Consider the following 14,099-nt stretch of genomic DNA (forward strand, 5'->3'; position numbering starts at 1 on the left):
CAATGATATTGCTCACCTTTATCTTATTTTGCACAATCTTTACGGTACTGACTGAAGTTCACTCTAACACAATTCATTTAGACCCGGCATTTATTTGAAACAGGCATTTATTTGCTGAAATGTGTGCCGATGCCCGGCTATGAAAAGGGACATTACATCCCCTCACATACCTGCTGCACACCTGTCAAATGAATTTTCCATACGTGACCATCCAATAAAATTGATGCAGAGACCAGTTGACCATGGTTGGTGTCCACTGATTTCAGATGTAACCTTTTGACCTCTCTGAAGGTCTCTGAAGGGGATCGAAAATGTCACAGATCTGGCGGATGTAAACACCATCGTCAACGTGAGTCTAGGGGCACATGTATGGGGGGTTCATTTAACAACACTATTTTAGGGTTCATTTATCATTAAATTGTGAATTAATTAATTGTTTATGACTGATGTGAAATGAATGCAATTCAACCCTTTGCCGCCACCTGTGCTCTTATTACAGCCTTATTAGCCCTATTGGCCTACTGTACTGGCATGGATATATTGAGTGTAATGATTAAATGTATCCACTAGATGAAGCTCTTTCTCTTTTCCGATCATGACTGTAGCTGGCACCGCAGCAAACAAATGTGCACTGTGAATTAATATAATTTAAAAGGCATGGAATAGTCTGGTCTCACTGCAATGCATTGTAATAGCATTTTACATACTTAGGTAGAACTTCAGGGAAAATTGAAATTCAGCAATAATGAGACACCAATGGTGGAATTTAGAAGAATATTGATCAGTGGATTAGTGGGATTCAATGCATTAGGAAATCAGCACACAAGCCAACAATTGATTTTTCTCAACAATTTTAATGTGACTTTACTTTTTTTTATATAAAGTTAAAAAAGCCCAGCAGTGTAGAAAATAAAGCTAGAATTCTTAATTGAACCAATAACAAAGCAGTCACCCCTCCTCTGTTTTGGTATGAAGCCGATAGATGGGCCTGGAGAAATGTAACAACTCTCAAATTGATATACAGAGCTATGGATGCAAGGACTGACCATTCACGATATAATAATTATAGTTTTACCCACGTTTTAAAGCTATACAGTGTTTGTTTACATTTCCATTGTTTACAAACATTGGAGTAAAACCAGCTTATATTTTGGGTTCTCATGGAGTGACAGTTGAACTAAGCTCATGAGGCATTTATAAGTTATATTCTTCAAGAATCAATAGGTATATATAATTGATTTATAAGTCCAAAAATAGATATAGCAACTAAGGATTCTAGCTTTAAAGGATTGGTAGGGCCATCCATCTAGTCTGTTACAATATAAGGGTTACCAGATAGGTTCGAATCCTTCCATTAAAGGGCCCATAATAGTTTAAAAGTGGCTTCCTCAAATTGCTAGTGATTTTGAAAATGCAAGTTGGGTTAAAGCAATGGTGGACGTGTTTTGGGAATTTGCTTTTACTAGCTCTTTCACACCAGTGTAGCTGACAAGGGGATAAAGAGAGGGGATATGAGGGTGAGGCGTTTCCCAGCTACAGTATGGTTGGTGAGGAGCCATGGATGTTGGAACTGAGAAGGGTTGATTCCTCTGACAATCTGTATGTAAACTGATATCAAGGTGTGTACTGTGTACACTGCTATGCTATTGTGTGTGTCTGTGTGTCTGTGTGTGTGGTGTGTGTGTGTGTGTGAGATCACTTCTTCTGCCGGCGGAAGAGATTCTTGACACTCTCCGCCATAGGTTCGTTCATCATGCTCATTGGCTGGTTCTTCAGGGCAGCCTCCCGCATACTTTTGTAAATATACTCATTCTCTCTAAACATCCTCAACTCCATTTCTGTCTGCATACGCATAGCCTAGGGAGAGGGGGAGGGATCAGGTCGTCAAGGTGACTTTAATCTTGGAGATCGTTCCCTGTGTGTGTGCGTTTCTGTGTGAGAATGCATGTGTATGTGTGCATGTCTCATGTCTTACCTCAAGGTCTTTGGTGATGGGATGTGTGGGTCCGTGTGTTCTCTGCAGGATGGCATAGGCCTTACAGATCATGCCGTGTCCCACCTCTATCTTCCCTGCCTGCCAGTGGGTCACTCCTGCCCTCATGGTTGCCATCCCCAGGTGGGCGTTGCATGGATGGTATAGCTTGCTGTCAAAATGTGATACAGTGATACATTTAATTACACCATTTTTTCTTCTAAACTCTGTTAAGAGGTTTCTTATGGTCAATTGTACTTACTTGTATCCGTCCACCATTTTGCGTGCATAGTCAGCGGCCTCGTCAATAAACTGCAGGTAGGCTGACACCTCACTGGCTGTGCTCCACATCCTTAGCTGGTAGATGTGTGTATCAGCCAACACTGGCTCCTGTTTCTCCATACACTCCCTGCATATCTTAATAACCTGGGAGGAGAGAGGAGGAGAGCGGGAGGGTTGATTTAGGCTTGGAATCCAGTGTGTGTGTGTGTGTGTGTGTGTGTGTGTGTGTGTGTGTGTGTGTGTGTGTGTGTGTTTATGTTGTACCTCATGGTAGTTCCCCTCCAAGCGAGCCTTATCCATCTTCTGCAGCATCTGCAGACTGTACTCTGTTACCTCCTTCACCTGCTCCTCTGGTACCTACAGGACAAGAGAGGACAGGAGATGACAGGAGAGGAGAGAAAAGGACAAGAGAGGACAGGAGAAGACAGGAGAGGACAGGAGAGGAGAGAAAAGGACAGGAGAGGAGAGAAGAGGACAGGCGAGGACAGGAGAGGACAGTAGAGGAGAAAATAGGACAGGAGATGAGAGGAGAGAAGAGGCCAGGAGAGTACAGGAGAGAAGAGGACAGGAGAGGAGAGAAGAGGACAGAAGAGGAGAGAAGAGGACAGGAGAGGAGAGAAGAGGACAGGAGAGGAGAGAAGAGGACAGGAGAGGAGAGAAGAGGACAGGAGAGGAGAGGAGAGAAGAGGACAGGAGAGGAGAGAAGAGGACAGGAGAGGAGAGAAGAGGACAGAAGAGGAGAGAAAAGGACAGGAGAGGAGAGAAGAGGACAGAAGAGGACAGGAGAGGAGAGGAGGACAGGAGATGAGAGGAGAGAAGAGGACAGGAGAGGACAGGAGAGTAGAGGACAGGAGAGGAGAGTAGACGACAGGAGAGGTCAGGAGAAGTCAGGAGAGGAGAGAAGAGGACAGGAGAGAAGAGGAGGACAGGAGATGAGAGGAGAGAAGAGGACAGGAGAGGACAGGAGAGGAGAGTAGATGACAGGAGAGGTCAGGAGAGGTCAGGAGACGAGAGAATAGGACAGGGGAGGAGAGAAGAGGACAGGAGATGAGAGAATAGGACATGAGAGGACAGTAGAGGAGAAAAAGGACAGGAGAGAGAGGAGAGAAGATGACAGGAGTGGAGAGGACAGGAGAGGTCAGGAGAGGAGAGGAGAACATGAGAGGGGAGAAGAGGACAAAAGAGGAGAGAAGAGGACAAAAGAGGAGAGAAGAGGACAGTAGAGGACAGGGGAGGAGAGGAGGACAGTAGAGGACAGGGGAGGAGAGAAAAGGACAGGAGAGGAGAGGAGGACAGGAGATGAGAGGAGAGAAGAGGATAGGTCAGGAGAGGTCAGGAGAGGAGAGAATAGGACAGGAGAGGAGAGAAGAGGACAGGAGATGAGAATAGGACAGGAGTGGACAGTAGAGGAGAAAAAAGGACAGGAGATGAGAGGAGAGAAGAGGACAGGGGAGGAGAGGACAGGAGAAGACAGGAGTGGAGAGAAGAGGACAGGGGAAGAGAGAAGAGGACAGGAGAGGACAGTAGAGGACAGGGGAGGAGAGAAGAGGACAGGAGTGGAGAGAAGAGGACAGGGGAGGAGAGAAGAGGACAGGAGAGGAGAGAAGAGGACAGGAGATGAGAGAATAGGACAGGATAGGACAGTAGAGGTCAGGAGAGGAGCCCTGGTTTAGAGAAAAATATTATTCTTCTGCTCTGCTCCCACCTCCCCCAGACAACACACACACACACACACACACACACACACACACACACACACACACACACACACACACACACACACCACACACCACACACACACCACACACCACACACCACACACACACACCACACACACACACACTCATTGGAAAGAGCACAGTCAGCCGCAGTGCAGTGTTCCTGGAGCTTGTCTAAGTGCCTCGCTCAAATCAAATCACATTTTATTGGCCGCATACACATATTTACTAGATGAAATTGTGGATGTAGCGAAATGCTTGTGTTTTTAGCTCCAACAGTGCAGTAATATCTAGCCATACACAGCAATCCACACAAATGGAAAAGTTAAATAATGGAATTAAGAATGTCCAATGACTACGGAGTATAAATATACAGTACCAGTCAAAAGGTCGGACACACCTGCTCATTCATGGGTTTTTCTTTATTTTTACTGTTTTCTACATTGTAGAATAATAGAGAAGACATCAAAACTATGAAATAACACATATGGAATAATGTAGTAACCAAAAAAGTGTTAAACAAATCTAAACATATTTTAAATGTGACATTCTTGAAAGTAGCCACCCTTTGCCTTGATGACAGCTTTGTATTCTCTTGGCATTCTCTCAACCAGCTTCATGAGGTAGTCACCTGGAATGCATTTCAATTAACAGGTGTGCCTTGTTAAAAGTTAATTTGTGGAATTTCTTTCATTCTTAAAACTTCTTCAGGATCAGTGGGCCCCCGGTGGGACGGTTGAGCTAACGTAGGCTAATGCGATTAGCATGAGGTTGTAAGTAACAGGAACATTTCCCAGGACATAGACATGTCTGATATTGGCAGAAAACTTAAATTCTTGTTAATCTAACTGCACTGTCAAATTTACAGTAGCTATTACAGTGAAAGAATACCAAGCTATTGTTTGAGGAGAGTGCACAGTTTTGAACATGAAAAGTTATTAATAGACGAATTAGGCACATTTGGGTGGTCTAGATACAACATTTTGAACAGAAATGAAATGGTTCATTGGATCAGTCTAACACGTTGCAAATACACTGCCTCCATCTAGTGGCCAAAAGATATATTGCATCTGGGCTGGAATAATACATTATGGCCTTTCTCTTGAATTTCAAAGATGATGGTACAAAAAAAATACTATAAAACGTTTTTTTCTTTGTATTATCTTTTACCAGATCTAATATGTTATATTCTCCTACATTCCTTTGACATTTACACAAACGTCAAAACGTTTCCTTTTAAATGGTACCAAGAAAATGCATATCCTTGCTTCAGGGCCTGAGCTACAGGCAGTTAGATTTGGGTATGTCATTTTAGGTGAAAATTGAAAAAAGGGACAGAGTCTTAAGAGTTTGAGCCATTAAGTTGTGTTGTAACAAGGTAGGGGTGGTATACAGAAGATAGCCTTATTTGGTAAAAGACCAAGTCCATATTATGGCAAGAACAGCTCGAATAAGCAAAGAGAAAAAACAGTCCATCATTACTTTAAGACATGAAGGTCAGTCAATCCGTAAAATTTCAAGAACTTTGAAACTTTCTTCAAGTGCGGTAGCAAAAACATTAAGCGCTATGATGAAACTGGCTCTCATGAGGACCACCACAGGAAAGGAAGACCCAGAATTACCTTTGCTGCAGAGGATAAGTTCATTAGAGTTAACTGCACCTCAGATTGCAGCCCAAATAAAGTTCAAGTAACAGACACATCTCAACATCAACTGTTCAGAGAAGACTACATGAATCAAGCCTTCATGGTCTGATTGCTGCAAAGAAACCCCCACTAAAGGACACCAATAATAAGAAGAGACTTGCTAGGGCCAAGAAACACGAGCAATGGACATTAGACCGGTGGAAATCTGTCCTTTGGTGTCATGAGTCCAAATTTGAGATTTTTGATTGCAACCGCCTTGTCTTTGTGAAATGCAGAGTAGGTGAACGGATGATCTCTGCATGTGTGGTTCCCACCGTGAAGCACGGAGGAGGACGTGTGATGTGTGGGGGTGCATTGCTGGTGACGCTGTCAGTGATTTATTTAGAATTCAAGGCACACTTAACCAGCATGGCTACCACAGCATTCTGCAGCGATGTGCCATCCCATCTGGTTTGCGCTTAGTGGGACTATCATTTGTTTTTCAACAGAACAATGACCCAACACACCTCCAGGCTGTGTAAGGGCTATTTGACCAAGGAGAGTGATGGATTGCTGCATCAGATAACCTGGCCTCCACAATCACCTGACCTCAACCCAATTGAGATGGCTTGGGATGAGTTGGACTACAGAGTTATGGAAAAGCAGCCACACGTGCTCAGCATATGGAAAAGCATTCCTCATGAAGCTGGTTGAGAGAATGCTATAAGTGTTTAAAGCTGTCATCAAGGCAAAGGGTGGCTACTTTGAAGAATCTCAAATATAAAATATATTTTGATTTGTTTTATACTTTTTTGGTTGCTACATAATTCCATATGTGTTAGTTCATAGTGTTGATGTCTTCGCTATTACTCTATAATGTTGAAAATAGTCAAATAAAGAAAAAACCTTGAATGAGTAGGTGTTTGCAAGCTTTTGACTTGTTCTATATATATATATATACACACACAAATGGACCACAGAGTGAAGGAAAAGCAGCCAACAGGTGCTCAGCACATGGAAAAGCATTCCTCATGAAGCTGATTGAGAGAATGCCAAGAGTGTGCAAAGCTGTCATCAAGGCAAAGGGTGGCTACTTTCAGGAATCTCAAATATAAAATATATTTTGAATTGTTTAACACTTTTTTGGTTACTACATAATTCCATATGTGTTATTTCATAGTTTTGATGTCTTCACTACTACTCTACAATGTAGAAAATAGTAAAAAATAAAGAAAAACCCTTGAATGAGTAGGTGTTCTAAAACTTTTGACTGGTAGTGTATGTATGCTGGAATACATGTGGGGGTAGTATATAATGTATCACTAGACATGTCTCACATGTCAGTCTGGTCTTGTCAAAATTACACACTGATTGACACCGATGACAACACGTTATTATCACGTGACAATGCATTGTGCCTTGTTACCAATGTCACCGTTGCAGATGCTCAATAATGTTCTCAATAATGTTCTCTGTTTTCATAATGATCCCATATGTGAACATACTGACTGACAAAAGCCCTAGGAACAGAATTCTAATTCTATAGTCCCAGTACTCTAATGTTAGGGTATTGCTTTTATGATCGTAGTCGTCGAGGGCAGCTGTCTTGGCTGGCTTTTGTCCTGAGTCTGACCTCTCAAGCAGTGACTCATCTAGATGTAGGAAAGAATGTGAGTGGACCTATTAGCAACTTTAAAGTGGTTTGATATTATGTTACAGCTAGCAGTGATTTAGCCTACAGCAAGTCAACACATTCCCACAAGGCCTAGTACAGGATATGATGTTCATAAATCGAAAGCAACACAAGGTTCAGTTCTTTTCACTTTAAACAATAATCAGTCCTAGGACCCATCATTTGATCCTATCATAATAAGTAATGCACTGAACCCAGTGGGATATTTGCTGGTCAAATTTAAATGACATACATGGGTGGATTTCACATTCACATGCCCCTACCTTGACCCCGTCCACCTCCTTGCCTCCCATCTTGAGGTCGTCTTTGATGTGACCTTTACAGTGTTCACAGGTACAGTCAAAGAAGTAATGCATTTTCAGCTGTCTCTGTCTGTCCTCAGTCACGTTCAGGAAATCCACGTAGGACACTGTCACCTCCTCACCCGGCTCGATCTTGCCCAGGGCACGCAGCTCAATCCTGGGGTGAGGAGAGGGGCAGTGAGTGGGTTATGTGGGGTGCGCCGGAGGCAAAGGACAGGGTGCATCTCAATAGTCTAAAATGGAATTCTGAGATTAACCTGTAGCTACAGTTGTAGATCACGGACATGTGACAATGCACAGATCACCTGAGGGGTCTTAGGCAACATTTGGTTACATTTTTATACAGATCTTTTCATCAATATTTCCAAATACCAGCATAGAATTTGCTACTATCTACTATCACTCACATGGCACTCTGTTCAAGACAGACAAGGAGACAGGGGGAGATAGACAGAGAGACAGAGAGAAAGGGAGACAGAGGGAGACAGAGCGAAGGAGAGACAGAGAGAAAGGGAGACAGAGGGAGACAGAGGGTGACAGAGGCAGATAGAGGGTGACAGAGGCAGACAGAGATAGACGGACAGCGGGAGACAGCGGGAGACGGAGGCAAACCCAAACACAATGTTCAGAGAAGAGCCAACAGCACAAATGGTGAAGGAAGACATGATGACAGGTGGACATTCCTTATGTTTGCTGAGCTTGGCTTGCAAACAGGTGGTGCTAGTGACTTGCAGGACTGGAGTGGTGGAAAGGGGGAGGGCAGAGCCATATATATCTAAAGATATGGATCTGGGAGAGGTAGGTGGAGTTGTAACAGAATTAGTAAGTTAGCAAGTGTAGCAAATGAGGATTTGTGAAACTCACTCCTCATTTACAATGGTGCCCTGACCCCAATCTGTAATTGCTCTAAGATCAATGCTGGGGTCGCTGCGGAGTGAGTTTAGGAGGTGAATGGAACAGTTGGGGATCTGTGAAAATCCTCCACCTGAAGTGTCTCCACTTGCGCTGCGTCACGACTGGGTAAGACACTTCAGGAAGGTGGTCATGTGTTTTTGCGAGGCAGAGGTCCTGGGTTCGAGCCTCAGTATGGGTCGAATCAGGAGGAAGCAGTGTGATGTCCTTTACACAAGCAACCATTTTTGATATGGTGAAGCAACTCAATTTTAAACTTGAAGTCAGGTCTACGAAGAACCCTGTTTCAAGTTTATCTCTGATAGTGATGCATCATAGGAGGGATGGGTGTGAGGTTTTTATTGATGATGTTGGAGATGAGGATTCATGATGGTGAGATTTTAATTAATGATATTTAGGTAGTTGTTGGGGTTATACTATTGTACCAGAAAGACCCACCTCATCTGAGAGTGATACACAGTATTCACAGCCGACTGACTGAAAGACAAAGCAAGAAGCAGTTTACACCAAACACACACACACACACACACACACACACACACACACACACACACACACACACACACACACACACACACACACACACACACACACACACACACACACACACACACACACACACACACACACACACACACGGTGTCCCTATTGTTATTGAATTACAGTACATACTTGCCATGGTTGAGGATGACAGTGCAGTTAGGCCAGCAGTCATGGTTGACCAGACACAGGTTAGGGAACAGACCCACTCCCACGGCATTTAGACCTCTCTGGTCACTCACTGTGAAGCCATTACAGTTGATCTACAGAGGGATGGAGAGGAACAGATGGACAGATGAAAAAAGGAAAGTCATAGAATAAGAAGAAACAGGAAGAGAAACAGGTAGAAATGGAGAGAAGAAAGAGAAGAGGGAAGAACCTACCACTCCAAAGATGTGCGAGATGTCGTCTACACGGTGTTGCTTGCTGTTGCGTGGCCAGTAGTCCAAGAAGTTGTGGATGTCCACCTTCAGCTCCTTCAGATCATCCTCAGGCATGTCACTGATGTGGTTCTCCAGATCGTCCAATGAGGTCATCTGCATGTCTGACATGACACTGCCCTCTTTATCGAGGCGCCACATGATGCGGGCGGCCAAACTGACAGGGACACGGAGCATGAGTTGTTAGGTCAAACCTTAATGCTCATCCATAACATGATAATGACTCAATTGACAGTAAACTATTCAACATTGCACACTTTCTATCCCCCATCTCTCGCTCCCCATGCACCCCCCTAAGTCTTTGGTCTCTCTCTCTCTCTCATCTCCTTATCTCCTTATCTCCTTATCTCCTTATCTCCTTATCTCCTTATCTCCTTATCTCCCAGACGTCCTCCTCATCCCTCTATTCCCCCTCACCTCACCCACAAGTGCCACACACACACACAATCCCTCCTCACCGGATGTTCTCATTGGGTGCCTTGCCGAAGTTGTCCCCGATGGCCCCGAAAGCCTTGATGGCTCCACACTCCAGCTTGTGTTCCTTCCAGCCAGCGCTCTGGCATGTCTTGTCACAGTACTGGGCGAACTTACACTGGCCACAGCGCTGCAGCTTGTCCTGTCTGCGGAAACAGCTGTGGCAGATCTTGTCTGCAAGACTGGTGAGTGAGAGAGAGAGAGAGAGAGAGAGAGAGTGAGGGGAGTATGAAGGATGTGAATGGAAGAGAGGGATATATAGAGTTCCTATGGGCCTACTGCAGGCTACATGAGGTTTAACCAACTCAGTGGCCTTGTGGTTCTATACAGGGGGTGTACTTGTACAACAGAGAAGGCTGTTGAGAGGAGCTATATTAGGAAACGCTCATTGTAATGGTTGGAATGGAATAAATGGAACGATATCAAACACATCAAACATATGGAAACCACGTTTGACGACTCCGTGCCATTAATTCCATTTCAGCCAATACAATGAGCCCGTCCTCCTATTGCTCCTCCCACTAGCCTCTTCTGTTGTACACACTACAGAAATAGGAGATTTGGGCCTTCTGGCTCCAGCAAAGTGTACTTGTCCAATGCTTACTTACTTACATGAGATTGAGGCTAGTTCCATGATCCACAGCAGGGGAAGAAGGATGGGAAAGTACATCACCACATGACTTCATGTGATGACTTTGACCCCATGTCTCTGTCCCCTGCTGAGGTCATAGCACTCTGATCTTGTTGTTCACAAACTGATTTGTACCTATAATATCTTGTGAAGTTTGTTGTGTCTCTCCAGATAAAAACAAAATGCTCCACCACAATAATAATATATCTTGAGACCTAACCTGTCCAGGCCTGTCCCACTACCCTGAGAACATGTGGTGTGACAACAGGCCAATTCATATGGCTGTCATCTAACTGTCATGTCCAATCATGTGCAGATGACAGAGAGAACTACAGCATAGTACAGTATAGAACAATACAGTACAGTAATATGGTAAAGTGCTGTATCTTCAACTAAACGATGGCAGGCTTTAGCCTATGTGTCAGCATGCATGGGACCTGTGTGTGACCTGTCCTCATCACCATTTTACACTATGTAAATGTTTTGAACTAATTATATGTGGCTGTGAATAACACATGTTAATGGTTGCAGCCCAATTCTGATCTTTTGCCCAATAATTGGCAAAAGATTTGATCAGATTGGCCAAAATATCAATAAGTGGCAAAGTTTCAGAATTGGGCTGCCTGTGTAAACGCAGCCATTAAGACATATAACACGGGATCGGTATATTGGGCTCATGTGTGGTCGCCCATGCATTAGGAGTTAGTCATGTCTCATGTGCCAAGCCAAACCCCATCCATACTGCAGCATCTTCTTACCTGTCAAACACAACTGCAGCAAAAGGGGGTTCTGAGAAAAGAACGTCTCCGGAAAGCAGCTCCTTAGTGGCTCTAAGGCCCCTCCCCTTTCCGGGTGAGTCAAACACCTCAATGTTGTCCATGTCAGGTGTGGTGGTCCGGTCCGAGAGACAGAGAAACAGTCCGTTAGGTTCAGGAGACAGAGAGAGAGAGACTGGAAGCGAGTACTGTATGGGTGTCCTCTACAAAGTATATCTTCCACGTTCTTCAACAACTGCACATTCCACACCCCAATCTACTAAAATAGAATTCCACCACTTGAGCTGAACTAAGTCAGATAGAGAAGGGGGTTGGTGTGGGTTTGAAGGGTGCCACTAAATTAGTCTTGAAGGAACCCTAGACCAAAATCACTACAATCACATTCTAATGTCCTTAAAGCTCATCTACCATTTTTGAGAAAGTTACCGTTACTATAAAGGTTTTATTGTTATTTTCCTTTGATCTGTTGAATCCCCCCCCCCCCCCCCCACACACACACACACACATTGTCCTGAGTTGGTCTCTCCTGGGTCCTGGGGAGTATTTTGGTCTCTCAGTTGGACCTGTCTGTCAGGAGTCAGTTGTGGTGACGTTGGACAGCTGCTGGAAACTAGTCAGACCCAGCACCATACTATCTCCTTTCCTCCACCACGTTCTGGTACTTTCTCTCTCTATCTCTTTCTGTCTCTTTCTATCTCTATCTATAACTAGGTGGGGTGTCAAGTATGATATCATAAGGCCAGGCGAATATCATTAACCCCTGTTTAAGATCTTTAGGGGCGACCATGTCCAAGAATATGAGATTGACAGTGTTACTTTAAACAAATTAAATAAGATATCTTCATAAACTTGACAGAAGACAAAGTCTATTTAAAAAAAGTCTTACTTTAGTCCTACTCTAGTCTCCTTCTCAGCTCATTTATCACCTGATTAACAAAAGGCACATTTCAATAGGTGGTCCAGGTATCCTCATGACATGGCACAGGTTTTGTTCCTCATGCAAGGGGGAAGGCCGATGACACCAGAAATCCCCAACAGACCAATTCCTTGAGATCCCACCTCCTTGAAGTTTGCAGTTGTGTCTAGAAAACACTATTTAGCTAAAAACACATTTGAGCTTGGCATCACGAATAATTCACATGATCATTTGTAGCAACATATGTAAGGAGGTTATATTCTGATTCCGTTCTGATTGTGACCCCATTTACACTTTGAAACGTAAAACATTGAAGGGCCTCTATCATCTGACGGACCATGAAGGATCTGTTCAGTGCACTGTTCTTTTAGCCAGGAGTCAGCAGTCAGGACAGAGACGAAAACATCTCAAGTCTGATAACAATAGACATTCCGTTTATAGAAAAGCACACGGTTTTAGATACAAAGAGTAGGCTTTGAATTTGAAATGCTTCAAACAGAAGTAAGGCTATTAGACTTCTATTCTAGCTGTCTTTACCCTTAAGGAAAACCCACATGAAGTGTTCCAAAAACACATGAAATTTAATGTAAAATTATGTGATCTTATGTGAAGTTAATGTGATAACATGTGACATGTAAAGCAGCATGTGATAACATGAAACTAAACATGAAAATATGTGAAGTGTTCAGAAAACACGTGAAATTTCAAATATAATGTCAAATAATGTGTTTTTTTCTGTAGGGGTAGACTTACACCACGTTACTCAGTCGGTTTGTTTCTTATTTGACCTTTGTCTGTCTCAGTCCTGTCTTTGACATTGGGTTAGGTTTCATAAGACACTGTGTCAGCCCTAGGCATAAATGTACCGGTAATAGACCTGTTATCAGTGACAGCCTTCCTCAAAGGAATACCACAGTAGCATGGGAACATTTGAAAAACATGTTTGAATATAGTAATACAGTATGGTAACTAAGCACAACACAATAATATTCCTAAAACAGCCCCAGTAATTGGCCAGAGAATGGATTTTATCTACCTGTCAATGGGACCTTGTTTCTGTGTTTGAAAGAGCAAGTATACAATTTGTCATTTAGACTAAGGACGTTATAACCCAACTTACATTTTTGTGGTACCGCCTTTTATGTTTTAGAAATTATGTTACGATTTGTTGTGTCTATGGAGAGCGTAACACTTTTTATACTTACTGGATTTGAAAGAGGTAGCACTTAAGACCGTTGGGCCAGTAACTGAAATGTTGCTGGTTTGAATCCCCGAGCTAACTATGTGAAAACTCTGTCAATGTGCCCTTGAGCAAGGCACTTAAACCTAATTGCTCTGGATAAGAGCATCTGCTAAAATGAGAGATATAACAAACATGTTCTTGTTTGAATTGAATCATTGCTAATCTTGGTTAACCTAAAACTAAATCCTTCCGTAATTGGTAAACTGCTGGATTAAATTCTGGGTTCATACATTTTAAAGAGTGGCTGAACTTTCAGATTTTGCCTTGTTTTTCAGCTTGGTCATTAAGAAATGCAGTGGCCATGACTGAAGCCAAACAAGAGTTGTGGTCGTCTATTGTGTGTGTGTACATTCACTCTACCAAAACAGTACAAAGTTACAGTCATTCACCCTTCTAGATAACGTAAAACAGTCTAACCAGGTCTTGTGTCTTGAAGTCGCCTAGACTAGCTAGCAAGCAAGCCAACTTCTTTCGCCAATTAGCTTCAGCAGCTGGTGTGCCACTGTGGCAAAGTTGGTTTGACATTGGATAGCCTATCTTTGGGGCTAGTTAGGGACCGTCAATAATTTACATTT

General features: G+C 43.3%; 1 protein-coding gene across 1 annotated transcript; it reads right to left on the reverse strand.

Moving 5' to 3' along the window:
- Nucleotides 1-874: 874 nt before the first annotated feature.
- Nucleotides 875-11,523, reverse strand: LOC120062801 (histone-lysine N-methyltransferase SMYD1-like). Its single transcript, XM_039012873.1, has 10 exons — nucleotides 11,348-11,523; nucleotides 9,943-10,140; nucleotides 9,428-9,641; nucleotides 9,177-9,307; nucleotides 8,943-8,981; nucleotides 7,554-7,749; nucleotides 2,519-2,611; nucleotides 2,235-2,398; nucleotides 1,976-2,144; nucleotides 875-1,857 (listed from the first exon to the last, which is right to left on the reverse strand). The coding sequence occupies exons 1-10, from the start codon at nucleotides 11,467-11,469 to the stop codon at nucleotides 1,696-1,698; spliced, it is 1,488 nt and encodes a 495-aa protein (XP_038868801.1). The 5' UTR covers nucleotides 11,470-11,523; the 3' UTR covers nucleotides 875-1,695.
- Nucleotides 11,524-14,099: the final 2,576 nt, after the last annotated feature.

This window comes from Salvelinus namaycush, chromosome 18, assembly GCF_016432855.1.
Source record: "Salvelinus namaycush isolate Seneca chromosome 18, SaNama_1.0, whole genome shotgun sequence".
Classification (NCBI taxonomy): domain Eukaryota; kingdom Metazoa; phylum Chordata; class Actinopteri; order Salmoniformes; family Salmonidae; genus Salvelinus; species Salvelinus namaycush.